At 43.2% G+C, this 25,681-nt stretch overlaps 1 protein-coding gene across 2 annotated transcripts in view; it reads left to right on the top strand.

Annotated features, from left to right (window-relative positions):
- The window catches only part of MMP16 (matrix metallopeptidase 16), a 225,638-nt gene extending 209,111 nt beyond the window's left edge, over positions 1-16,527 (top strand). For both annotated transcript variants that reach the window (XM_066266469.1, XM_066266468.1), the window contains 2 exons: positions 1,456-1,571; positions 7,846-16,527. In XM_066266469.1, the coding sequence (XP_066122566.1) occupies positions 1,456-1,571; positions 7,846-8,180 (451 nt within the window). In that variant the 3' untranslated portion in view covers positions 8,181-16,527. The remainder of the gene's footprint in view (positions 1-1,455; positions 1,572-7,845) is intronic.
- The last annotated feature ends 9,154 nt before the right edge of the window (positions 16,528-25,681 follow it).

The raw sequence follows: 25,681 nt of genomic DNA, 5'->3' as shown, positions 1-25,681 counted from the left end.
GCATAGTGTCAGAGATGTCAAATGGAGGTGATGCCTGGGGGAACCAGGGAGGAAGAAAGGCTCATTCTCTCATGAAGAGGAGGATTTGAGCAGCAAAAGAGCAAGAAGGGCAGGTGGATTCATACAGAAAGTTCGTGAGGAGAGGATGAGCAGTGACGTTCAGACAACCAGGCAGTGTCAGTTTGTTTCAACCCTGCAACATTCAAAAGCCAGAAAGATGGCCAAGTCATTATCTCTAAGTTATATGATGCTCAGGACTCTGCCAGTGAACGCACTGAGTGACAGGGCCATCATAGGGTGAAATATAACATGCAATCCAAAAGATTGTGGAGCCATCATAGTGAAATAAGATAAAAAAAAATGCATGTGTACGAATTTACCTTAGAGCCACAAAACACTGCAGAACATATAGGTGTTGTTACATGAATGTTGTGGTCTCTGCTCCTTGGAGAACAAACCTGGTTCCTAAGTACATAGTGATTTTATTTATTGAATTTTTAAAAATTATTGATTGATTTTAAAGAGAGAGGAAGGAAGGAGAGAGAGAGAGAGAGAAGCATTGATTTGTTCCATTGATTTATGCACTTATTGATTAATTCTCTGTATGCCCTGACCAGGGATCAAACCCACAGCCTTGATGTATCTGGACAATTCTCTAACCAGTTGAACTACCCAGCCAGGGATCTCTCTTCAGTCACATGCAGGTGTAATCTTATTGTCCCTAGAATTTTAATTATCCCAGATTTCTATGCTAGCTAAATTTAAAAACTCATCCTATGGTTTACAGCATCTAACAGGTAGAAACACCTGCCTAGTAAACTTAGACATAGTACTGATTGTGCAGAACTTCACATTTTTAGAGATCTTTCTACCTTGCTAGCGTAGTGTATTTTTTGATAACTTGGTTTTATTTGTTTTTTTTTGTTTGTTTGTTTTTTGCTTATAACCCAAAGATACCCTAAACTAGAAGACTGATGAGAGCTAGGGTATATCTGTTTAGTTCAAGGTTGTCTCTTTTGCATCTGCAATACAGCCGGGTAGGGACTCAGGTAGGCATGGAATGAATACATGAAGCAAAATTCTGCTGAAGATTATTTCAAAAGAGATGTCCTACTGCTTACGTAAAATTTTCTTTAGAAATGGATACCTCGAACTTATACACAGGTTGCTGCTACCCTTTTGCAATTGTAAATATGCTTCGCTAGCATTTTTATTAACTTTAGCCGATGGAGTAAATGCACCACAACATACCCAGGCTCCAGGTATGCTTTAACGGAAAGGGAGGGAAGGCTTTTGTTCCGCTGTCTTTCCCGCGATCTGAAGCCATTCTGAATGTCATTAGCAGGTGTGCAGGTGGCACATGGCAGGGACGTGGAATGTTGGCCATGGCTGTTTGCAGACCTCATTTCCTCCCCTACAAGTGGGTTGTTGTTGCTGACTTTCTCCTTTTTTTAGGTATTGGAGGTACAGTGAAGAAATGAAAACCATGGACCCTGGCTATCCCAAGCCCATCACGGTGTGGAAGGGGATCCCTGACTCTCCCCAGGGAGCCTTCGTGCACAAGGAGAACGGTATGCGTCTGTGACTCTGTTTCTGTACAACAGCTTAGCCTTTCATCGTGGGAAGTCATTAGGAATGCCGCGTGGGGACTCCATCCTGTTACCACACGTAGAAACTTCCTTCTTCCAGTTACGTTTAAGAGTCTGCTCCAGATATTTTTTAACCTCAATTTATTTTAGTTTATAAGTAACGGGTGTGAACACCTTTGAAGTCACATCACCCGTTTTTCTGTTAAACTTCATGTGAAGATGATAACACACCCACAGGTCAGGAGCTGGTCCCAGAGAAGACAGGTTGTAACTGTAGTTGAGGTATGGAGACACCTCACATGAGGCACAGTGAGGGTGTAACTTTTAACGTGTGTCTGTGGTTGAGACAGCCAGCAGACCAGGAGGATACCAGCTCAGAAAGGCCAGGCATGGTTGCTTAATAATGAGAAACAGGTAGAGTGGCCCACATCCCTTGTGCTCCCTCCCAGGGATTTGAGACTCAGCCAGAACCTAAGTGAGAAGTGAGCCAAGTAATGGTCATTCCACATGCCCTGACGTTGGCACATGTCAAGGCTGAATACATCTTTCCTCGTGCAGGGATTACTAAATAGGATTAAACCATATCATAATAATTCAAAACAAAATCTAAATACAGTTTCCCAGAACAACGGAAGAACAAAGGAAGAGACAACCTTCTGAAATATACAGAAGAAAAATACCCCATCAAATGATATCTAATAGTCGGCCTGGCGTGCAGAAGACCCAGGTTCGATTCCCGGCCAGGGCACACAGGAGAAGCGCCCATCTGCTTTTCCAGCCCTCCCCCTCTCCTTCCTCTCTGTCTCTCTCTTCCCCTCCTACAGCGAGGCCCCATTGGAGCAAAGATGGCCCGGGTGCTGGGGATGGCTCCTTGGCCTCTGCCCCAGGTGCAAGAGTGGCTCTGGTTGCAACAGAGCGACTCCCCAGAGGGGCAGAGCATCGCCCCCTGGTGGGCAGAGCATCGCCTCCTGGTGGGCGTGCCGGGTGGATCCCGGTCGGGCGCATGCGGGAGTCTGTCTGACTGTCTCTCCCCATTTCCAGCTTCAGAAAAATACAAAAAAAAATAATAAAGTTATATATTTTATGCCTTAAAAAATGATATCTAATAGGAGCCAAGAGAAAAAATAGTGTACCTCTGTAGGTCCTCAATAGCATAAAAAGTCTATAACATGCATCGAAGAACAAGATCATCTTCCCACTTCAAGGTAAACTCCATAAGGAGAAAAATAGTTTCCTTCTCTTCAGACATTGTTTTCTTTTCACGTAGCAAAGAATAACTTTTTAGACCACTGAAAGAGACACAGACCATGTTGGGAAAATCAGTGCTTACAAATGACCCAGAAAACTGCAGATGAAACTTCAGCCTCTCTGGGTCTTCTAGACCTCACCTGGTCCCCGCTCCCTTTTTGATATCCGTCAACATGAGCTCACTTTTCATGTTGCAGGAAATCCCCCTTGAATATCCTCTCTTGGCACCTGATTCCCTTGCACTCAAAATCTCCGTTTACAACCATCAACTTACATGCCCATTATAACCTCTTCAAAGGCAGTCACAACTGGAACAGTTCAATAAACATTAGTTGCTGAAATTAATTTTGTCCCTACCATGACTCTAAAATTTCGCTCCCTGAAGAGAAAATCTCACTGGTGTACGAAAATCTTGTTCTGTGAGCAGCAACATCAACAAATGTGCAAGGTTTCAATCTAGTCTGTCCACACAAATTCTCTATTTTTTTTTCTACTCAAATCTCATAATGTGGCTTCTTCCCTTAAACAAAGACTTTTCAGTTTCTTCTCTGATGTTTGTATGAAAGAGAGCAAGCTCAAATTATAAAGTAAACATGCTGGGATTTATATCTAGACTCAGCGTATTTCCCCATAAGGCTAAATCCATGCCAGTGACATTTGTTAGCCATAAAGTCAGAGATGATAGAGTCCCAAATTGTGTTGTCTGTCCCAATGTAGGAGTTTCTTCCTTAGAATTCTCTCCTAATGGTAATTCTTTTAAAAGTCTGTAAACGTCCATTGTCGATTCTTGAAGGATGTTTTTTGTATTCTAGGGGAATATGCCTTTCTGTAATACATAATACATATTAATTCTGCCATGTTAACCAATGAAATATGACTACTAGAGGCCAATGATTGAGAACCAGCGTATACCAGTTGTGCTATATGACTTCATTACCTAATTTACTTGTCCAACAAAAATGCCTCTTTACCTCATTCTTTATTATTTATAAATGAGGACAGCGCTATCAGCTAGTTTTAAGTAGCCTTTTCTGATAATAAAAGTGGTAAGATTATACATCTATGGTTGGAAACTGGAACATTCCAACCTTGCAGAATGTACTTGAACACACGGTCTCCCAAGAAAGAGAAAAGTTAAAACGTCTTTTTCTACACTGTGTCATTAAAGTCACCGGTGGTCCCTCGTGCCAGGCTTGGTGTTCCTTGTGTCACAGCAGGGAGGCCCAGGCTTTCTGGGAATATAGCTTCCTCAGCTATCATCTTCATGGTTTTCACATGAAACCATCTTAATGTCATAGTTTTTTAATTTACTCTTTGCTCTCCGCTCCCCGAAAATAACTGCAAAAGTCTAAATGACATTTGACTCGTGCAGAATTGAATGGAACAGATTCTTCTCGGCACTCATTAGTCAAAAGTGTTTTATGGCAAGATGTGAGTTTTTCTTTATTTTTATTTTTTTGTATTACAGTTGGCATTCAATTCTATCACTTAGGTAGTGATCCCTCAGTAGGTCTAGTACCCATCTGGCACAGTACCTAGTTGTTACAGGGGTCTTGACCATCGCCCCCTTCAAACTGTTACTATGGTTACTGCTGTCCATGCCCACCTCCTGTGTATTTTATGGTCTCCCCTTAGAAAACGCAGTTTTAAGGGTAATACAGGCTTCTATGTTTAACACTGTTGCATTTTTATCTTGCCAATTGCAGCCCCACTTCTAGCTTTTGAATTTCTCAAAAGAGGATAATTTAGGTAAAAATTCTTCTGAAGTAGCTAGCCTTAGGAAGCGTAACATTTACCAGGTTATTCTATCAAATCTACTCTTTGAATGGAAAATGAACGAGTACATAAACATTTTCTCAACCAACCAATATTTCATAAATGGAAAAACATTATTACTGAGATGAATTATGAAGGTCCTAGGCTATTTCTTTCCAAATACATTTTTATTCTCTAACTCCTACTGACTAGACTTCTTATCACTAAGATGTGTATTCAGTACTCTAATTCGACTTCTGTATTTGTATCATAATATGTTATATAAAATCAGCCCACAGACCTGATAAACATGAAAATGGAGACTTCTGAACTTCGGGGGGTTGCCCGATAGCTCCATAGTGATTAGCTTGAACTAAAACTTAAAGATGTAAACACAGCCACAGCTGTTGGCTTCCAGTCTGTAAGAAGTACGTTCACCTGTTTGAAAGGTCCATTGAGTCCTAGATCAATGCCATTGTTCAATTACGATTGTCCAATGCCCTGTTACTTGGCAGGCCCCCCACAGTGCTTCATCTAAGCCTGTGGAGTAATTGCATTGGATTCATCAGGGTAATCACAAAGCAGCTCCCTGCAGAACAATCTCAACCTCCATGCACTTGTTCTCACTTGGCAAGTTTGCTTCTGATTGCAAAACTGCCCTTCTCAATAAAAAGCAACAGCAGACTTGATGGCATTGGACAGAGAGTGTTCCAAAAGAAAGTGATCTGGAGAGATGCTCTGTCCTTGCCAAAATTTTTTGACAGATATAAGAGGTTTTCTTTCTTTGTTTGTTTGGTTGGGGAGTGGTATCTATTGCAGCCTGGCCTGTTTAGCCAAGGAGTATTTGTTCAAAGATAAGAGATCTCTGAAGGATCCAGTCTTAGATAAATCATTTGTGTTCAGGCTCGGGAGCTGCTCCAAGATTTCACCGGGACTTGGTCATGTTATTTTATCTCTGAGCCTCAGTATCTTTGCCTGGACCATATAGGTAATTAATTCTGCTTGACAGAATGGTTGTGAGAATTATAAGGTGTCATTTACTAAGGTGGTTTTTTTTTTTTTTTTTTTTCATTTTTCTGAAGCTAGAAACAGGGAGAGACAGTCAGACAGACTCCCGCATGCGCCCGACCGGGATCCACCCGGCACGCCCACCAGGGGCGGTGCTCTGCCCCCCAGGGGGCGATGCTCTGCCCATCCTGGGCGTCGCCATATTGCGACCAGAGCCACTCTAGCGCCTGAGGCAGAGGCCACAGAGCCATGCCCAGCGCCCGGGCCATCTCTGCTCCAATGGAGCCTTGGCTGCGGGAGGGGAAGAGAGAGACAGAGAGGAAAGCGCGGCGGAGGGGTGGAGAAGCAAATGGGCGCTTCTCCTGTGTGCCCTGGCCGGGAATCGAACCCGGGTCCTCCGCAAGCTAAGGTGGGGTTTTTTTTATTGATTGATTTTAGAGACAGACGGAGGAAGGGAAAGAGAGAGAGAGAGAGAGAGAGAGAAGCATTCATTTGTTCCGATTAGTTGTACATTTATTGGTTGCTTCCTGTATATGCCCTAACCTGGGATTGAACTTGTAGCCCTGGTATTTCAGGACAATGCTCTGACTGAGCTAACCAGCCAAGTCCTACTTCCTACTAAGTTTTGAACACAGGGCTTCTTCTTCCATAGTAAGTGCTCAATAACATAGGAGGGAAAAAACTCTCGTTAATGATTACTAAATCTAAAGTAGGCATCTGATTCAAAATAGATAGCTCCCAAAATACAGTTTTTAAGTAACCATGACATTAAAACATTTCTTTCAGGCTCTTGAATTTTACCAGAAATCAAGAATTAAATCCAAGAAGGGTAGTCACAAAGAAACATATATGAAAGAGTTGGGGAGAGATAGAAAAAAACTGGGTTATGTACCCAACAAAAACAACAAAAACTTAGAGACTTGTCCTAAGAAAGACACACATATTTGTAGTTTGTCATAAGCTCGCAAAGTCTGCTCTTTGCATCGTTGATGGTTTGCAACATAAGTCATATGCACTGCCAGGTCCTTGAGTCTCCCACATACCACCCCCTCCTCCATGAAATATATGTTAGAGCAAGGGTAGTCAACCTTTTTATACCTACCGCCCACTTTTGTATCTCTGTTAGTAGTAAAATTTTCTAACCACCCACCAGTTCCACAGTAATGGTGATTTATAAAGTAGGGAAGTAACTTTACTTTATAAAATTTATAAAGCAGAGTTACAGCAAGTTAAAGCATATAATAATAATTACTTACCAAGTACTTTACGTAGGATTTTCACTAAGTTTGGCAGAATAAATCTTTATAAAACAACTTACTATAGTTAAATCTATCTTTTTATTTATACTTTGGTTGCTCTGCTACCACCCACCATGAAAGCTGGAACGCCCACTAGTGGGTGGTAGGTACCAGGTTGACTACCACTGTGTTAGAGGGAAATAGTAAAGATAGACTTGTAAATCTATTTATATGCTATTAATTCTTTAAAAAGATTAATATCGGCTTTAGAAGTTCTGTAAAATACAGTTAAGTGACATGAATTTAATGTAGGCTCAGTGAATAAGAAATGTATATAAATGAGGACAGGAGCGAGTCAAAAATGAGGTCAGTGCACGGAATACCAGAGATGGCTGTTTATTTATTAAAATTCTTAGCAGACAAAAGGAAAAACCTCTTGTTGCATGATTTTTTATTTGTTATGATTTCTGCTCCCCATGACAAAGGGCGGACAGACCTGTGGTTGAGGAGGAGGATCACAGCCGCTCGCAGTGCTAAGATGGTTAGAACTCCCCGTGCAGGGGCCCCTGGAGACACTGTGCATGTCCTTGGTCGCAGCCTGAGGCAGATGGTGCTTCAGTTTGTAAGCTGGGGCAGTGGCTCCGACACAGGTGAATGTTGTCACACTGGCGTGCGTTCTGGGCCATCGGTCTTGTAAGCCAGTGGTGGATGGAGTCTCGCTCCAGCGCAGATGAGGGTAGAAGCTCTTAGTTTGGTGTCTTCGCACTGTCAGCAGAGAGCACTTCTCTATGGCTGGGGCTCCCCAGGCATCCGAGGGGACCATTCACTCCCAGAGCACAGTGGCCAGATTTATGTCCATGTGCTGCTGAGCTCAGAACAGTCTTTTCTTCCTAAACAAACAGAGGGGCCCTAACATTTGTCTTTTACATAGTCGATTTAATTGTCTGGACACATCCACTTCCAGCAATAAGCGGTTCCTGTGTGTGTTGTTTCCCCTCCACCCCCAGGCTTTACGTATTTCTACAAAGGAAAGGAGTATTGGAAATTCAACAACCAGATCCTCAAGGTAGAGCCCGGATATCCCAGATCCATCCTGAAGGACTTTATGGGCTGTGACGGACCCACGGACAGGCACAAAGAAGGACACAGCCCGCCTGATGACGTCGACATTGTCATAAAACTGGACAACACAGCCAGCACTGTGAAAGCCATAGCCATCGTCATCCCGTGCATCCTGGCCTTGTGCCTGCTGGTCCTGGTGTATACCGTGTTCCAGTTCAAGAGCAAAGGGACGCCCAGACACATACTGTACTGTAAACGCTCCATGCAGGAGTGGGTGTGACACGGGGCTCCCTGTCCGCGTTTCCAGGAGTTTGTGGTCACTTGAGATTCAAGACAAGAGCTGTTAATGCTGGTTCCTAGCCTGGAGCCGGCTGGTGGCAGCCTCGTTCGGGGCTGACCTTTCAAACCAGAGGGTTGCTGGTCCTGCACATGAGTGGAAATTCAGTCGCAGGGATGCTTCCATGATGCAAGTCTCTGCCGCCCCTCGGTCCCTCGTCTTTCTTTGTCCTTCCGTTCTAGGCCTTTCCTCTGCACGTTTGATGCCCAGTACATATTCAGGGGTAACTCCGGAAGAGGAAACCAAGCAAAAGGTTCTCCCTCCACGTTCTGAGGAGGAGCGCCCTTCTGAAGTCTTAGCCCGTATCTGGGGGTGGGGACGAGAAGCAAAACGGAATACCCACGCATATTTGCTTTTCAGCCAAGGAAAAAAAAATGTTTAAAAGGTGAAACAGAACTACCCATAGTTGAACTTTTCAGGAACGTGTGAAGGCCCAGAACAGCTTTGTCTCCAAAGAGGAGAGCGTTCTGACCTTTCCAGAAAGTCTGCCGCACTGGCCTGCGTTGGGGTGGCGGGACAAGACTGTTGGGACAGCCGTTTTCCAGACAACAAGGGGCCAAAATCTCTGCAATATAGTAACAGCCTTAATAACCTTCCATGTTTCATTTCCTGCAGCTGTTCTCAGCCACGTCCTCCGCGTCTTGTCTCGCCTGTGCCCAGAACTCGACTCAAACAGGACTTGGAACCGTTGGGAAGCATTTCCAGACCCTTCCTGCCACCCCACCTTTGTCGTGTGGGACACCTCCCCACACCCGCCCCCGCCAAGCTGTTTAAGGCCATTGCCCCAGGCCTCCCCTGGGTCGGTCAGGAATATCTATTCTAGCAGAGTGAGAAGCAGCGTGTCCCTGACGTGGTGTGACAATGCGACAGTTGCTTATAAGGCCAGGTGACAGTGTAGCCCAGCAGTGGAACCCTTTGAGAACTATCAGATCAGCCTTCAGAGTCGCAGGGTCATCGGTCTTGCCACCTGGTAGATTCTGAGCGGCGGGGGCAATGGTGACAACAGTCTCAGGTTCAGGAAGGTCAGGGTTTTTTTTTTTGTTTGTTTGTTTGTTTTTTAAAACAGATATCCTATAACCCCATGTATTTTAAGTGACTTATGGTAACACAGAAAATGCATCCATGACAAGCACTGACAATGTGACTTGCCAAGACATTTCCTGGCAAATAAAAAAGGTATTTTATTAAGTATCTTGTAAGAGTGAAATTTTATTTGAGCAACTGATGTTAATAGTCTAAGTCGCCCCCCCCCCCCCACTTGGATTAGACATACTGAGTTTCTGTTTTAAAAACCATTGCATGGGAGTCCGGCCGGCCCCTGGACGTGCCCCACCCACGGCCACTGTTAAAGGGAATGAAAACGCCGACTCGAAGGCGATGATTGTCCTGCGTGGCGGCCATAGTTCTCAAAGGGTTCGTGTGGCTTCCAGCATGCAGCCGCCCGTCTGGTCACTGAAAGAGCCAAGACACCACCAAAGCATCTATCTCTCTGTTAGAATGTCGTTTGTCCCTGACAGCAGTACTGTCATTTTCGTGTGACCTGCGCGGCAGGTTTGTATCAATAATATTTTTCATAGAGAAAACTCAGCAACTGACAGACCTCCTTCTTGATTTTTAGGAGTGGCTTTTCCGGTGAAAGGCTTTCCAGCCGTAGGGGCTGTGAGCTCATTAGAGGTATTCTGTTGGAAAGGACCGCCCCGTGACTCAGACGTGGGCTTGGCTTTGCAGGGGAAAGCCAGCTTCCTAGAGGATTAGCTTTTGAAACAATGAACAGCTTGCCTTGAATTTGATTGTTGATCTGTTGACTGTCTATGACAACAGTGTAAACGTTGTCTTCTGTGGACATTTCTCTTGAAGAGTCCTGTTCTGTGTCTTTGCCCTTTGACCTTTAACTTGCAAACTGGCAGAAATGGAAGGACGTCTGGTGTTTGCTTCCACATTGGAGGGTGGATTGTCCTCTAAGCACCCAGTGAGGGTGAGCTGTTTGCTCCAAGTGGAGAAGGGAGGTGGGTGTCGGGCGTGCAAACAGGCACTGGGCTCGTTCCGATGCACTCGGAAAAAAATGTCCTGGAGGTAGAAATGATTTTTAATTTTCCTTTTATATAATTTCAAGTCTAAAGTCATCATTTTAGTATAAATATAAAACTATAAGGGGAAAAAAAAACCTCTCAAAGTTACTTGAATGGCCGGTGTGGCTTTTGTATAAAGCAGGAATTTTATACTAGTGAGAATTTCTTACTCATTTGCTAACAATACACATTTCCAGATGAATTTTAATGAGGATAGGTATCCATTCTTACTTGGAAATGGATTGTCGAGCTGCCTTGACGTTCATTGCCCTTTATACTCCACATGGCCTGAGAACTAGAACATCTTTTGATCCGGCGCTTTATGGTTGGGTCAGGGAAAACATTGCAACCGCGGTTGCACGCTGCAGGGCCTTGCCGACTGTGGTTCCTCACGCCCTGGACGTGTCTGGTGGAAGGCTGAGAAAAAAGGCCAGTTCAGAAAGAGGAGGGCCTGATGGCCAACGCCGTGCGATGCAGCTGACCTGGCGAGGTGTCGGAGACCCTGTGTGTGGGGGCAGCACCGCCGCAGGCTGACTCCAGGCCCCTGCAGGGGCCGATGCCGCTGTGCTTGAGGGCCCGTCACCTCCGCGCAGTGCGGAGGGCTGTCTGCATGCACAGGCACCTTTACACAGTGTTTGCCGGTGGGAGGACTGGAGGCTTTCAGGACTTTGGTGTCCAGGGGAGAAAAAAAAATGACAAGAAATTACATCTCACTAAAGACTGTAATGAGGAACTATGTCATTTTGGGGATGTGTGTATATCATTGAGGATTTCCATTAACCTACATGGAAAACTGATTATTATTTTTTTTCCCTTTAAAATGAGAAAGAAACTGAAGAAGCAGTCATTTGCCTCTCTATATATTTGTCACAAAATCCTGGTTCATCCTGAGACTCTAGGCATAGAAGGGCTCTACAATAATGGTGCATTTGGAAGGGAAGGACTCAGCTGTGATGCTTTCCTTCCGGAATGTCCCAGACAAGCATGGGGTCATACTTACTTCCACATGAGATGAGATGGAGGTGAGAGGAAAAGGCGTGAACGGCTTCTCACTTTCCCAGAACCTTTATGTGTTTATGCTGTGAGACTACAAGGGACAAGAAAGCGTCAGGGACACACACACAAGTAATCACAAACATGGGGTTCCATTGTTTGTTGTATGCCCAGCACTGTGAGGGGTGGTTGCTGACTCCTCTCCGCTGGGGGGTTCGGGGAAAAGTCTCATTCCTAATGGAGTCGTGAAAGGGAGTGTGACTGATGGACCTAGGATATCAGGGTTGTAATTCAAATACATTCCCATGGGTCAGCCACATATGGTACCAGTTCAGTATCAACAGAGACATACAACCTATTCACCAGTTCCCTTCATATCATCACTAAGACATGGCAAGTTCAAGTCACATCTAGAGCTTCCCAGATTGAAATGAGAACACACAAACTCTGAAAATAATTCTCCACTGGTTCATGGCTTTTCAGTGCTTTTCATAAACAAGGCAATGTTCTTTACATAATTAACTGCATAGTTGATCATTTTAGCCTAATGTTATTGACCTGTGTACTATTAACAGTACTGAGTGAAGAACCAAGATCGCTGGAAAGCCTTTGTTCTTCTCTACAACAGTAAGTCTGCTCCAGGCCTAGAGCTAATGGGGTGAATTCCACCCTGTGTGAGACTAGCGAGGACAACTTCTGTCACAGACCTGAGGGCAAGGCTTTTCTCAATCAGATGCGATCAATTACTAAGTAATAATTTACAAAAATAATTGCTAAGGGATAAGGGACAGAGGCTGACTTGCTGAGTTAAAGCAGATATTACTTTGAGGACTCAGGTTTCTTGTCATCTTTTTCTGCTGACAGGCAGTGTGTCTGTCTCCTATCTGACATGCTTTTATCCCCTTTCGGTGGATTGATTTAAGAATGCAGCATGGGGTGGGGAGGACATTGCCCAACTTCCCTGGTAGTTCCAACATGTGGATGATGTGTGGTGTGGGTCCCAGGAGGTCATGGTCACAATTTCACATTTGCATGTTGTGTTGGTATGTCTAGTATGCAAATGCACACCCAACTTTGTATAAATGCACATCTTAGCATAAGTGTGTCCTTCACAACTCAAAAGTGCTGTCTGAAGAGAGGAATGATGTCATAGTCAACTATACTGAGTTAAAACAAGAGTTGTGGAAAGAATTTTTTAAAATAAGTTTTGAAATTATTTCCAGAAATGAAGAAAGGCCATGGCTGACAGACAGTCCTGAGTCTGTGACATTGTAACATAGATTGAAATGACTTCATGGACAGTGGAGAAATCTTTCTTGGCAGACGTAGCAAAGAGTTAATTTAATGTTCAACGCGCTCAAGAGCATGTTCCAAAATAACATGTGTCAAGCAGAGACGTGCCGTCTAAACCGAACATGTGAAATGCAGACAAACTATTCCAAGTGGGTGTCAGTGTGACTTCAACTAGTGCGACGTCATGAAATGACATCAGCAAGTGAGTGACATCACAGGAGCACGCCGTCTCGTTGCTTCTCCAGTACGTGGGTGTGCTGTGGCCACAGGTGTGGAGGGCCTGACTTGGGCAATCTGTTATTGGTTCTGTGTGGCCTAGGAGAGGACCATAGCTACACGAGAAGAGTTTTATCAGTTACCTTGTAAAAACTAGAAGTTTGTATACTGAAGAGGCCGAGCACCACACCACCAACAAGATACCTAAATAGATATTGATTAAGCAGAAGGAAAATGGAGGACAAGGGAAAACAAGTCTTTTGTAAAATATAAAAACCTGCTACAGCACACTCTTGAGTACAGCGGGAAGTTTTACTTTAGCAAGTATAAAAACACTATAGGAAAATGCAACCTCAGTCTGTCACACTGGTGATGAGCACGGTGAGCCAGGGGTCATGAGTCTCCTCCATCCACACAGCTGACCATCAGGCACCACCTCTGGGCTGCAGATGTCGCTGTTGGGCACCCAGTCACTTCAACTGGGAAGAAGGAATCCTAGCCTCACCTGAGAAAAGCATTTCTCTGGGACAGAACTCCACCCCCCGTGATCACAGGACAGGAAACCCTCCGCGCAGGAGCAGAGGGGCCGCCTTGGCGTCCCTGTCTCACGGAATCGTGAGCTTTGTCTTCCACGGGCTCTAAACATCATTTCTCATCTGAGTCGCTGTCAGTTTGAAACATTGCTGAGTTCAGGTCGGATCAGTTACACCCACTTACCACTATCTCTCGGTATTTTATACATGTGTTCACTTTGATATGTACAGCAATTGCATGAGAAGCCTAAGAACAAAGTCCGGCCCGGGCAGATCCACAGAAATTGAGTGAGAAACCTTATGTGATGTAAAAGTTCAGCCACTTTTCTAGTCAAGTCCTGAAGTAGCAGCCTCCAGTTCTGAAGCATGGCTGTGTGATTTCTTGAGCAGTGCTAACTCTTTACCCCAAGGAAGGACGTGAGTCCTGAGTGCTGGGACAGAGCACTGCGCAGGCGCTCCCAGCTGCAGCCCCTGAAGGACGATGAGCACATAAGGTAACCAATGGTCACTGCCTCATAATTATAAGAAGCTCCATATGCAAGGTAGTTATCTATCAAGATACCTGAAGAGAATGCCTTTCCAGCATAAAGACCAGCGTGTGTTAGTTAGCCTATAGCTTATACCATCATTGGTCTGAGACTAAAGGTCAAGTTAGCACTCAGCGTGTCCTCACATTCAAGGGTACACAGGATGTAGGACAAAGACAGGGTAAACTAGACCTGTTGCTGACCACATAGTTGTCATACACTCCGTGATAGAGCTGGCCTTCTGTGCCCGGAAGATGGCAGACAAAAATCAAGGAAATAGGAGCACGAGGATGTGAGCATTGTGTCACCTAAGGCCACTCAGCTCCAGAGCAAGAGACCATGAACCCTCACTTCACAGGCGAGAACTGGAAAGAGGGGAGGGCCACATGAATAAAGTAAGTGATGGCGTGTTTGACTGACGGAGATGTTTCTTGAGTATTTCATCCTCTCATTTTTCTCCATGAAAAAATATCCCTCAGAAAGTTTTCTGGAGCACTTGGTCCATAGCGCGACTGGGTCCAGGTGGAATTCCTTTGACACATAATGCCACTATGAACTTGATATATCGACTGCTCAGTTGCAAAGGCAATACGTACTTTACTTGAATGAATGATTCCATCTTAAAATCAAGGTCACAGTTTTGGCTGCCACAGAAATAATATCACTGAAGGCCACATTACTGCCTGTCTTCTCACAGCTACTTAGTTTATGCTGTTGCCTGGATAAAATTAGGTGTTTTGGTTCTTTTTGTCACTTCTTTTGTATCGGACATGGGATCTATTGCTCCTTTTTAGGCTCATAAATACAACATTTCGTCGTCTTAATTACTTTGTGACTTCCAAACAAGTGTGTTCGTATCCTGGCTTTTCCTGTTTCTCTGATTCTGAAATTATCTGTTTGCTTTCTGTTTCTCACACAGAAATATGGATGGTTGGGAGGAGTTAAGTCATTTGTCTTTTCGGGTACAGTCTGTGCCTGTCTTTACATTTCTTTTGATTTTCACCTTCTACTTCTTTTCTCCAATGTGATTGATTTTCCCTGACCTTTGTGAGAGGCAGAAGTGGAAAACCTTGGGCCACAGATTTGGAACCCAGATAATACGCCTTTGTCCTCAACTTCCTCCCACAGAGTTTCATGCAAAAACGTAGACCCAGTTTAGTTGCTCCCTCCACCCCAGTCTCTTATATTCGGGTCTACCTTTTATTGAGCAGTTTTCCCCTGAATAACGTGAAATGCAGAGTATGAAGGGTGCTGTCTGTTGATAAACTAGCTGACGAAGTTTGCTTTGGGAGAATTGTCTTAAATCATCACACATACACAAAAAAGTAAATACCATAATATAGTGTTGGTTTAAGGTACAACATGAGTAGAGGAGCGCCTGTCGCCTCGCTCCATGGGTCTAGTTCTCTTTATGTGTAAATTCCATGTATATTAAAGAGAGTAAATAAGAGGACGGGGTATTGGACAGCCTTGTGCTGTCTACTGTTGGACCGTGACAGCATGTCTGTGGGGAGACTTCTATTTTCAGGGGTTCCACAGACTCACCCATAAAAATTTGCTTCAGGCTTAAAAAAGTCTTGAAAGATTTTTTTAGGTGTATAATTGTAAACAAATATATCTTGTTTTTATATTATGGGAGGGAAATAAATGGAATTTACTAGTTCAATTTGGGGCTGATATGACTTTAAATACACTTAGTTTTGACAACATAAAATCTAATTAGTGCGTAGGTTTTTGGGGTGTTTTTTTTAAGAATGAGCTATTGACATTGAGAAAAATTGCCTGCTTCATCGATATAGACACCTATCGTAACAAGGTTTTAAAACTTGTTTACCTGTATAACATTATCTCGATTCTGATATTGGGTCGGTATGATAATGAATGCAATTATCGCCGTCCATACAAGCTATCTGGTAATATAGATTTGGAAATATATAAAATATATTACTAGATAGATTAAGGTGGGGGAGACTCCCATAAATTTAGTTTGTCAAATAAATACTATATATATATATATTTATATATATAGATATATTTTAAAAATTGCGCAGACATTTCTCTTTCAGAATCAGAATGAGAAGCAAGCAATTGCAGAGGAAGTTGCCTCCTGGTTAAACTACATATTTTGTAGCTTCTTAGGAAAATTGTGTTTTCCATACTTTATGGTGGTTAAGGGAAGTTAAGGGAATTTAATGCATAAAATTAATGCAGACTTCCTTCAAATAGCATTAAACTGTGAAGCAGAGAGAAACACTAGAATATTAAATATTTAGGCCATTACCGTTTGGTCGTTGGACAATACTTCATCTTAGTTTTCATTCCTGCGATATTTCCCAGTTTTGGAGAGAGTATTCAACCTAATGTTAAGCTTCTGGATTGTCCCCATTCCACTCAACATGATTCCACTGAATCGTTGATGCCGTATGGTTTTCTGTGCGCAGGTAAAGAAGGAACGTGTTTGTTTGTGGAACGGGTTTCCAGGTTTGCAGTCGTCCCTGGTGTCTGCACAGAATTCTATACATGTGTACCATCTTCAGTCCAGCATATTACATGTATTTCTTTTTTCAGATAGCTTTCACTGACAAACACAAAGCTTGTTTGTGTGCAAATATAAGGCTAAATAAATGGTGCTAAAGTGTATTATGACTGTCAGCTATAACCAGGCAAAATTTTGTGGTGCTTACATTAATTTTTTTTCCATTGGTTTCATCAATCGATGCATTGAACAGTGTTTATTATTCACATGTTGTCTTTATTAGTAAATCAAGGTCTCATTGCATGTCGTTAAATAAAACAGTTGACTAGTCTGTGTCATGGCTCGCCAAGCTATTATTTCTCCTAATTTCTTACAGTGTTGTGTCATTAAAGGTCAAGGGGCCATGCTATTACTCTCACTGCCATAGACCATTAACATGACTGAACTTCCCTCCCAGGTCCTTATGTTTACAACGCTCTAACCCTTTGACTGCCACAGGGACCTTGAACCACATGCGTGTCACAAACGAGAATCATCCGCATGGTCTCCAGCCTGGCAATCAGAGCGCTAAGGACTGTGCAGTGACGTGTTCTATATTTATTGATTTCTATTTATTTTGTGTCCACTAGCGGAGGAGATTTGGGATGGGGCAGTTTTTGTCTGTTGTATGTGTCTTAACCTCGAGCACGGTTAAATGGCTTTTATACTATGGCATCTTCTGTGTTTTATCATCAACTCATTGTGTTGTAATTAAACAACTGTCAATAAATAGGAGAACGGAGAAATGGCCCGTGGACACTGTGGTTTTACTCAATGAGTGCTGTATATACGTTTGTGGTGAGAGTTTAGGCTGTGAGCTAGAGAGGTAGCCTTTACCATCTATGTCTTCCTCACCAATATGAAATGGAAAAGGGAAACACTTAAGTAATTTAGGCCAAAAAATGTCTTCTGTGTTTACCTGAATTGGCAAGTATATTAAACTGGCCGCATCAACAGGAGAATTGTCCCACTACTAACTTGATGGTACGACAGACCAGGAATGGGAGCAGGATGCGTGACTACATAGAGTAAATTGTAGGCAAGTGCCAGTGAACCCAGGCTATGTGAGGAGTCCATCACCACTTGAAAAAGATAAAGATCACTTTTGGATAAGTGAGTATAATTGATTGTATAAAGCCATGAGTCATGATGGTCTAGATCAGTGGTAGTCAACCTGGTCCCTACCGCCCACTAGTGGGCGTTCCTGCTTTCATGGTGGGCGGTAGCGGAGCAACCAAAGTATAAATAAAAAGATAGATTTAACTATAGTAAGTTGTTTTATAAAGATTTATTCTGCCAAACTTAGCGAAAATCCTACGTAAAGTACTTGGTAAGTAATTATTATTATATGCTTTAACTTACTATAACTGCTTTATAAATTTTATAAAGTAAAGTTACTTCCCTACTTTATAAATCACCATTACTGTGGGACCAGTGGGCGGTTAGAAAATTTTACTACTAACAGAGATACAAAAGTGGGCGGTAGGTATAAAAAGGTTGACTACCCTGGTCTAGATAATCAGAGGACTTAATTATCATACCAAGTTTCTGTGAGAATCTTGTGGAAGGATGTTTTCCCCCCTATTTTTCTTTGCGATAGGAGTGTAGTGAAGGGCAGTCAGGAACTCAGAACTGACTGATTCAGAAAACACAGAATAAGGAGAAACACTTCCAAAGTTAACATCTCAATGTTATCCTTTCTAGAATATCAAGTAGTGGCCTGTAATCAAGTGCTCGACCAAGAGCTTTCCAATAATCAGACTGATGGGTTGAGTGCCCAGAGGGTCCGCTGAATTTTAGGAAGAATAGGAATGTGTGTTGGAAATCAAGCAACATGTGCTTTATTCTCTCATGAAAAAGGTCAAGGTGCATCTGTGCATCAAGAAATGGATCTCATAGCTTGTGATCCACACAGGGGAGGAATCCTGACACAGGGCAGTGACCATGGTCCCAGGGAATGGTCTACAGCAGTAGACTGCAGAGACAGGGGACCCCATTGTTGAAATCTGCATCCAGAGTGAGCTCCCTGGGAGCTTGGAGACCCATCTCAGAGAGTGGAAGGCAGGCACCCAAGGAAGAGCTGCTGGGATCTGGGGACGTGTCAGCACCTCGGAGCCTCCATGTGTAGCCAACTAACTACAGTAATATTTTCCTCAGAAGGCTTTAAAAGAAAGATAGCCTTTATTATTATTATTTTTGTAAGGCTATTACAGATGTGAAGCCATATCAGGCTGAAGCCAAGAAATGGCTCTCCCTGGTTTTTATTATCAAAGAGGAAGAAAATAAGTTAGAATGATCAGTCTTGCCCAGGAGAGCATTTATTGTTCTTAGGCACCTGAATTATTTATTTATTTGACATCAAAGCACATGGTGATAATGACCCACCTCACCTGACTTTTACCACAATCAGGGATCAAATTAGAAGAACATATTGTGGAGAAAAAGGAAAATGCAGGTAGGGTTATGGGAAATCTAATAACACCCCCTGCCACTCTTATGGACACATAAATACTGTTTTTTTAGGTGAGTGATAATGTTTGCCCGTTATAATTCTTTTATGGAAAGTATTTGAATATGTGTGGCTTCAACCCAGTTTGATATACTCTGTCACCCTCAAGTCAGTCCCCTAGAGTGCCATCGGTTGTCTCTTCCTCCTCTGTGTCCTGCACTCCTCACCTCTCCTCTGGACTTATTTCCTCAAATGATATCTTTATTATTAAATCTAATATTTCTAATTCTCTATCTTATTTGGATTCTTAACTGGATTTGATGCCAACGGTGAATCTGCCATCCACACTGTCTCTGGACCGCCACTTTGAGGGGAACCCCTCCTCCCTTCTCCGTCACCCCCATACCAGTGATTGATTCCATACTCCCCACCCAGTAGCCCTCAGTAAAATGCTGGTTCCCAACCAAACAAGAGAGTTTAGCTCTTTCCCCTACCACATTGAACTTTTGAAATAATCCTTGTGAATTTACACAAGTTTACCTTACTCTAGGCTCTTAACCTCAATCCTGGGGTCACTTGTATGAAGCCCAAGATGTCCTCAAACCGAGATAATATCTGACCTCACTGTAGTCTCAGCGTCTCCCGAGAGAGTAACCTTTAACTAATAGGCACCAGTGAGGTGTCAACCTCTGTTTCCCGCAGGTAGGTGCCTCTGCTGACCTGTCTTCTCCGTCTACCTGTTGTGTTGTGCACCCCTTGGCCCCCTTTCTGTTTGCTGGTTGGGAGAATGCTGCCTACTCAGGAGTCATTGAATGAGGCTAACTTGATCTTTACATTCACTCAGCAAAGTTATGTGTGTTACCAGTTCCCACAATAGCTTTCCCTCAAGAACACTGTAGAATTTACCCGACATGTGACATGTGTCGAAAAGCACTTTCAGGTCAAATGGATCCTGCACAGGCATGTAATTTTGCTCCCTCCAAAACCCTACTAAAATTATAGGGAATAGATTTTCTCTTTTTTCCCTTTTTCTATATTTTGTCAAAGACTTAAAATAGGAAATGCAAGCAACGAGGCAACAGCGAGATTTGGAAAGCAGGAAGCAAGCCAACATGTGGTCGCTGGTTAAGTGGAGCCAAGGAGATCAAGCTCAGGAAACACACAGAGTCTAAGGGCTCAGGGTTGAAGGAGCTCACTGGGTTAAGAAGGACTGAAACAGTTGAAACTCTAGGTCCATCCAGGCCTCCATGTCTTTGACGATGGCTCTTCTGATCTCCAGTGCAAAACTTATTTCCTCAAATGATATCTTTATTATTAAATCTAATTTCCGATCTCCAGTCTTGTGTGGGGAAGGGAGAAGAAGGGCTCTGAGTTGGAGAGTGCTGATGTTCCGCCACAAAAAGAGAGGCTCGCATCAGTGTCTGCGTGTTGATGTCAGCGCCCAAACTCTCAGCTCTGGAACGTAGTGCAGTCAGTATTGAGGGCGCTTGTTTTGCTCTGTTATCCTTCAGGCAAGAAAGTGGGAGTTTTTCTCGCATGAATCTGCCCACCCCAAGAGGAAAGACAATAAAATCGGTATTCAGGGTTTCTCCCCCAAAGAGCCAGCAAGGAACCACTTTGTTAAAGCTCTGGTAAGCAGTGTTCTCTGGCACACAGGACCAAAGAACCAAGGCTTTTTAGGCACCTAAAGACAGATTCTAACAGGTGACAGTGACCAAAACCAACAAAGAAATCAACACAACAGGAAGGAAGGAAACAACATTGTGCAGGGAGAAAAATACTTTTAAAACAATCTTAACTACCCTGTAGAAGGAAAGTAGGATATTTTTAATCTTTTGCTTGAACATTAAAAATATGATAGGAGCTATCCAAAACTCAATACATTGAAAGTAAAAGTTAAATCTCTTGGAGAATGCAACAGCAAGAACAGAAATAAATAAAGCATAGTAAAATTCTAGAGCAAAACATGAGGATGTCAGAGGCCAGATATGCAAGCCCAGGAAAGGCGGTGGTCTCACATATTTAGAGTTCTGGAAAAGGAACAGGAAAAGAAGCAGAGGTTTGATCATCATGGCCATCAGCAAAATTATGGAGATGTGAGTTTGCAGACTGAAAGGATCCAGAGATGTCCAGCAGAATGGATGGAAACAGACACAGGGAGTATCACCGTGACAATTCAGGGCACGGAGACAAAGGAGGCTCTAGAAGCTTTCAGACACAGGGTGGGAAATTTGCTTAAGACCAAAAAACAAAAAATTATAGTGGCCTCATATTTTTACAAAGTGACACCGGAAAATTGAGATCATGGAGTAATGTCTTAGAAATTACGGATAAAAAATTTCATTCTTGAACTCTCAATACTGGCAAATATTGACAATTAAATGTGAGCTAGAATAAAAACAGCAATGAGTCCAAAAATGTTTCTTCCTTTGTTCCTCTTCTCAGCGAGAAGATACGCTCTACGAAATGGTGAGAAATCCAAGAGAAAAAAAAACGAATTCAGAAAAACAGGAGCCCAAGCAACAGGAAGAAAGATGCAAAGGGATTTCTCAAAGGGTGGTGGTCATAGGTGCTCTCTGGGTTGCAGCAGGTCATCAGCACCAATGCTCAGACGGGTGGCCGCGCAGAGGGGCTAACATGCCCTTGACTCATTCCAGTGACTTACGTTGCCATGCAGTCCTCGCTAACCTGCAAAGCAGCTGCAGGATGTGCTCCCTGAAAACATCAAAAGAAATGAAGGAAAACAGTGCATACCTTCTGAGGAACAGAGAATACATTTCTTAGGAAATTCAAAGGAATTTCCTTTAATAACAGCAAAAAAAAATCCTAGGGTAACAGGCCCAGGGAGCAAATAGTCCAAATAGATGTAGAGTGGATGACACTAACAGAAGTGACTGCCCATGTGTGTGTTTGTGTGTGTGCATAGATGTGCCTCATTGTGCATCTCTGTGCATTCATGTGTGCATATTTGTGCATGGGTGTATGTCTTTGTGTATCTGTATGCATTCATTCACCCACACAGAGTGAAACCAATAGATTACTTGATGTGAATGACTTGATGAGAAAGCCTCCTGAGAGGTTTTGGAAGGTATAGGAAGAATTGACAATAAATAAAATAAAAATGAAGCAAGTCTTAAAACAAGGCAATTGTTTATTTAAGAAACAGTTTTGTGGCCCTGGCCGGTTGGCTCAGTGGTAGAGCGTCGGCCTGGCGTGCAGGGGACCCGGGTTCGATTCCCGGCCAGGGCACACGGGAGAAGTGCCCATTTGCTTCTCTACCCCCCCTTCCTCTCTGTCTCTCTCTTCCCCTCCCGCAGCCGGGGCTCCACTGGAGCAAAGATGGCCCGGGCGCTGGGGATGACTCCTTGGCCTCTGCCCCAGGCGCTAGAGTGGCTCTGGTCATGGCAGAGCGACGCCCCGGAGGGGCAGAGCATCGCCCCCTGGTGGGCAGAGCATCGCCCCTGGTGGGCGTGCTGGGTGGATCCCAGTCAGGCGCATGTGGGAGTCTGTCTGACTGTCTCTCCCCGTTTCCAGCTTCAGGAAAAAAAAAAATTAAGAAACAGTTTTGAAAAATTATAATAAAGGTCCAACTCAGTGCTCAGTTCTGTGCAGCTATAGGACACGGTAATGTAAAAATCACATCTTTGTTTAATCCAAAATTATAATGAACTATATTGCGAGCATGGGGGAGAATAAACAGAGGAAGGCAGCTTAATTTCCATCTAACAAGATGGAAATCAAAAGATGAGGTCTAAAATTGACTAATTTCAAGATAAAAGTAGATGTATAGTTTTTACCTTCTGAGCTGCTCAATTCCAGGCAGGAAAGAAGATTAGCCAAAAAGGTATCAATAGAGGTTTTGGAGAGAGGACAATGGGGGATAGGGTGGGGCTGGTTATATTTTGTTATAGCTTTATTTTTGTATAACGTGTTTTCAATGATGTAACTGCATTAACCTGACAATAGAAAGCTCACATTAAAGCACAAAAACAATCTATGGTCAACATGCTCAAATTTTCATGGACACAGGGGTGCTCTGACTGTAACTGTTTTGTCTCTGTTCCTGGATGTTTGTCACACTCATTTCATCACCATTTTTCTTTTCACCCACCTCCTGCACTTTCCACTGTGTCTTTGACCCCCTCCCCTCCTCCTCCACAGTGTTTGTAGTCCCTTTCCCAGCAGAGGAGGGGAGCCAGGAAAATATCTATCAGCAACTGCTTTTCAAGGACACTTGACCCTTACCACAGGGAGATGTTTGGTTGATCATTTTAGGATGATAACAGCCTGGGAAACAGAGGTCTTTTGGTTTTGTTAACTGTGAGAAGTCTTCTTCAAAGGAAGATCAGTGGAGTAAGCAACCATCAGAAAAATTAAATTGGAACAGTATGCCGACTCACTCCAACCATCCCACCAAAAAGTGAGACTCCTCACAAGACAGGGAAAGTGGAAGGTCCGATAGAGAAATATTTGTGTGCTTTAAGAAAATACTTGCAACATTAACATGTTATATGTCAACTTAATGGTTTTACAGTGAGATTATATTCTTTCTGAAAAATAAATGAGGTTGGTTCATTTGATACTGAGTATTTGCTACATTTCAGATATTAGGACAAGGGATAGGCTGTGCAAAGCTAAATAGGACAGCAAAATTTTCTCAAACTATTAGCTTTATTGTAATTAGTATATTGCATACCATGAGACTCACAGCACAGCGAAACATAACCTATGCTATAATGTGAGAAATATTGTAGTATAGGTGCAGCTAGATCATGAGGGGACCCAGATGGTAATATCCCTGGGGTTATCAGGGAAGACTTTGTAAAGTAGCAAAACAAAAGTGAAAGGTAACATTTGAACAGCAGGAAAGGACCATTTTAGGCAAAAGTAATAGACAGGCATACAAGGGAGAACATATATAGCACATTTGGGAAAATGAGTTATTCTAGAACCAGAGTCCAATGTGCATGATGGAGACTTGAGTAAGGCAAGTTCAAAGATAAAGACAAAGGCAAGGTCAGGAAAGGATTTGATGCCACCACCAGTCTGGTGGTTCTGTGAATGACACAATACCTTTGAGAGGATTTGTGCTTTGTCTGCAGTTAGCTGTCTTCTCTGGCATGCATCTGACTAAAATGGATGGGGAGGACCAGCAGTGCTCTATCCTGGTGAGACTAGGAATGGTGAAAATCCATCTATTTTAAAAGGGTACATAATAGAAATGGCATATATGACTGAATTATCACCTGTGTCTCCTATAGTAAGGTGCAATAGAGGACCCAGTGTTGACCACATGTAGTGGTAGGAGAGACGATGACTCCAGGGTGGTGGGGCTGAAGACACCACTCTGATTACACCTGAAAGCTTAAAGAAAGAAAACTGTTTTAAGTTAAATTCCTATCTGCTTGGCTCAGGCATTTTCTGAAAGCTAAGTACTTTTAATTTCTTAGCTTGTGCAGCCACAAATCTGAGCAAGCCAGAAACAGAACCCATTTGACTCAGTATGTTCCCTCATTTCAATGCCAATTAATTCATAGCCTCATTCGATCTCTTCTATGAAGCACAGAGTTTGGACTGAGCAAGGAAAGAGCCATTGTTGTTGAAATGAGAAAATTATAAGATTAATAGAGCTCCAGATACCAAGATGGCAGCAGAGTAGGCAGGCACACAGACTCCCAGCTCACACCACCAGATTGGATTACAAATTAATTTAGGAACAATCAGCGTGAAGTACCAACTTTGGATTAAAAGAACAGATCTCAAAAACCAAGGAGCAAAGAAGAAGCCACACCAAGCCTGGTAGGGAGTACAGAGGTATGGTGGGGGCTCCCCTGCTTCCAGGAGTGAGGGGGGGTGAGGCTGAGAGCAAAGAGGGGCTCTCATTACAAGGAGAAGAGAAGAAAATATCACGCACAGCCACTTGCCTGGGGACCTGGGTATGAGGTGAGCTGAGAGGTCTGGCTTGTCATCCAAAAGGAAAGGGGGGAGAGAAAGACAGACGGTGATGGGCAGAGAAATGCATGGGATGACCTGAGAAGCTGACTCATCCAGTGCGGAGGCAGCCATAGCTGGGGGAGGGGTTGATCTCCACACAGCACAAGCCTAAAGTGGTTCCGGGTGACCCACCTACAGAAAGCTCTCCAGCTTTAGTCAGTGCAAAAAGACACAGCTGAAAACAGGAAGTGGGGAAGAGGGGCATTAACTCAGGTCTCCATGGAGATCTGAGATACACCTCCCGCTTCTGAAGCTGAGAAAGCAGCTCAGCCCAGAGCTGGCAGAGTCTCAGAGCTTACATCCAGCACATTCCTGGATACACTTTCAAATAAGTCCCCTGCTGAGATCAGTAAACAAGTTTACCACTGAGTTAAGAAAACTGAAAAGAAAACAAAATAATCAAGACTTCAAAGTGGCTCTACTAAGTAAGGAGACTACAACTGGAAGAAGCCAAGTCATACATAATGAGAAGGCAGAGAAGCATAAGTCATATGCTTCAACAAGATAAATCCTCAGAAAAAGTCCTGGATGAATCAGAAGTAATCGAATTACCAGATACAGAGTATAAAATAATGATTGTTAGGATGCTTAAAAATCTCAAAGCTACAATGGATGGACTTAATGTACACCTCAATAAAGAAATTGTAAGCATCAAAAAGGACACGGAAATCATAAAGAAGAACAAGACAGAAATGACAAACACAATATCAGAAATGTAGACTACACTAGAGAGAATTAAAAGCAGGCTGAATGAAGCAGAGGATTGAATCAGCGACTTAGAGGACAAGATAAGTGAAAGCACAGAAGCAGAAAAGCAAAAAGAAAGAGGATTAAAAAGTCTGATGAAATTCTAAG

Source organism: Saccopteryx bilineata, chromosome 3 (genome assembly GCF_036850765.1).
Source record: "Saccopteryx bilineata isolate mSacBil1 chromosome 3, mSacBil1_pri_phased_curated, whole genome shotgun sequence".
NCBI lineage: Eukaryota > Metazoa > Chordata > Mammalia > Chiroptera > Emballonuridae > Saccopteryx > Saccopteryx bilineata.
This window is presented reverse-complemented; position numbering and strand designations above follow the sequence as displayed.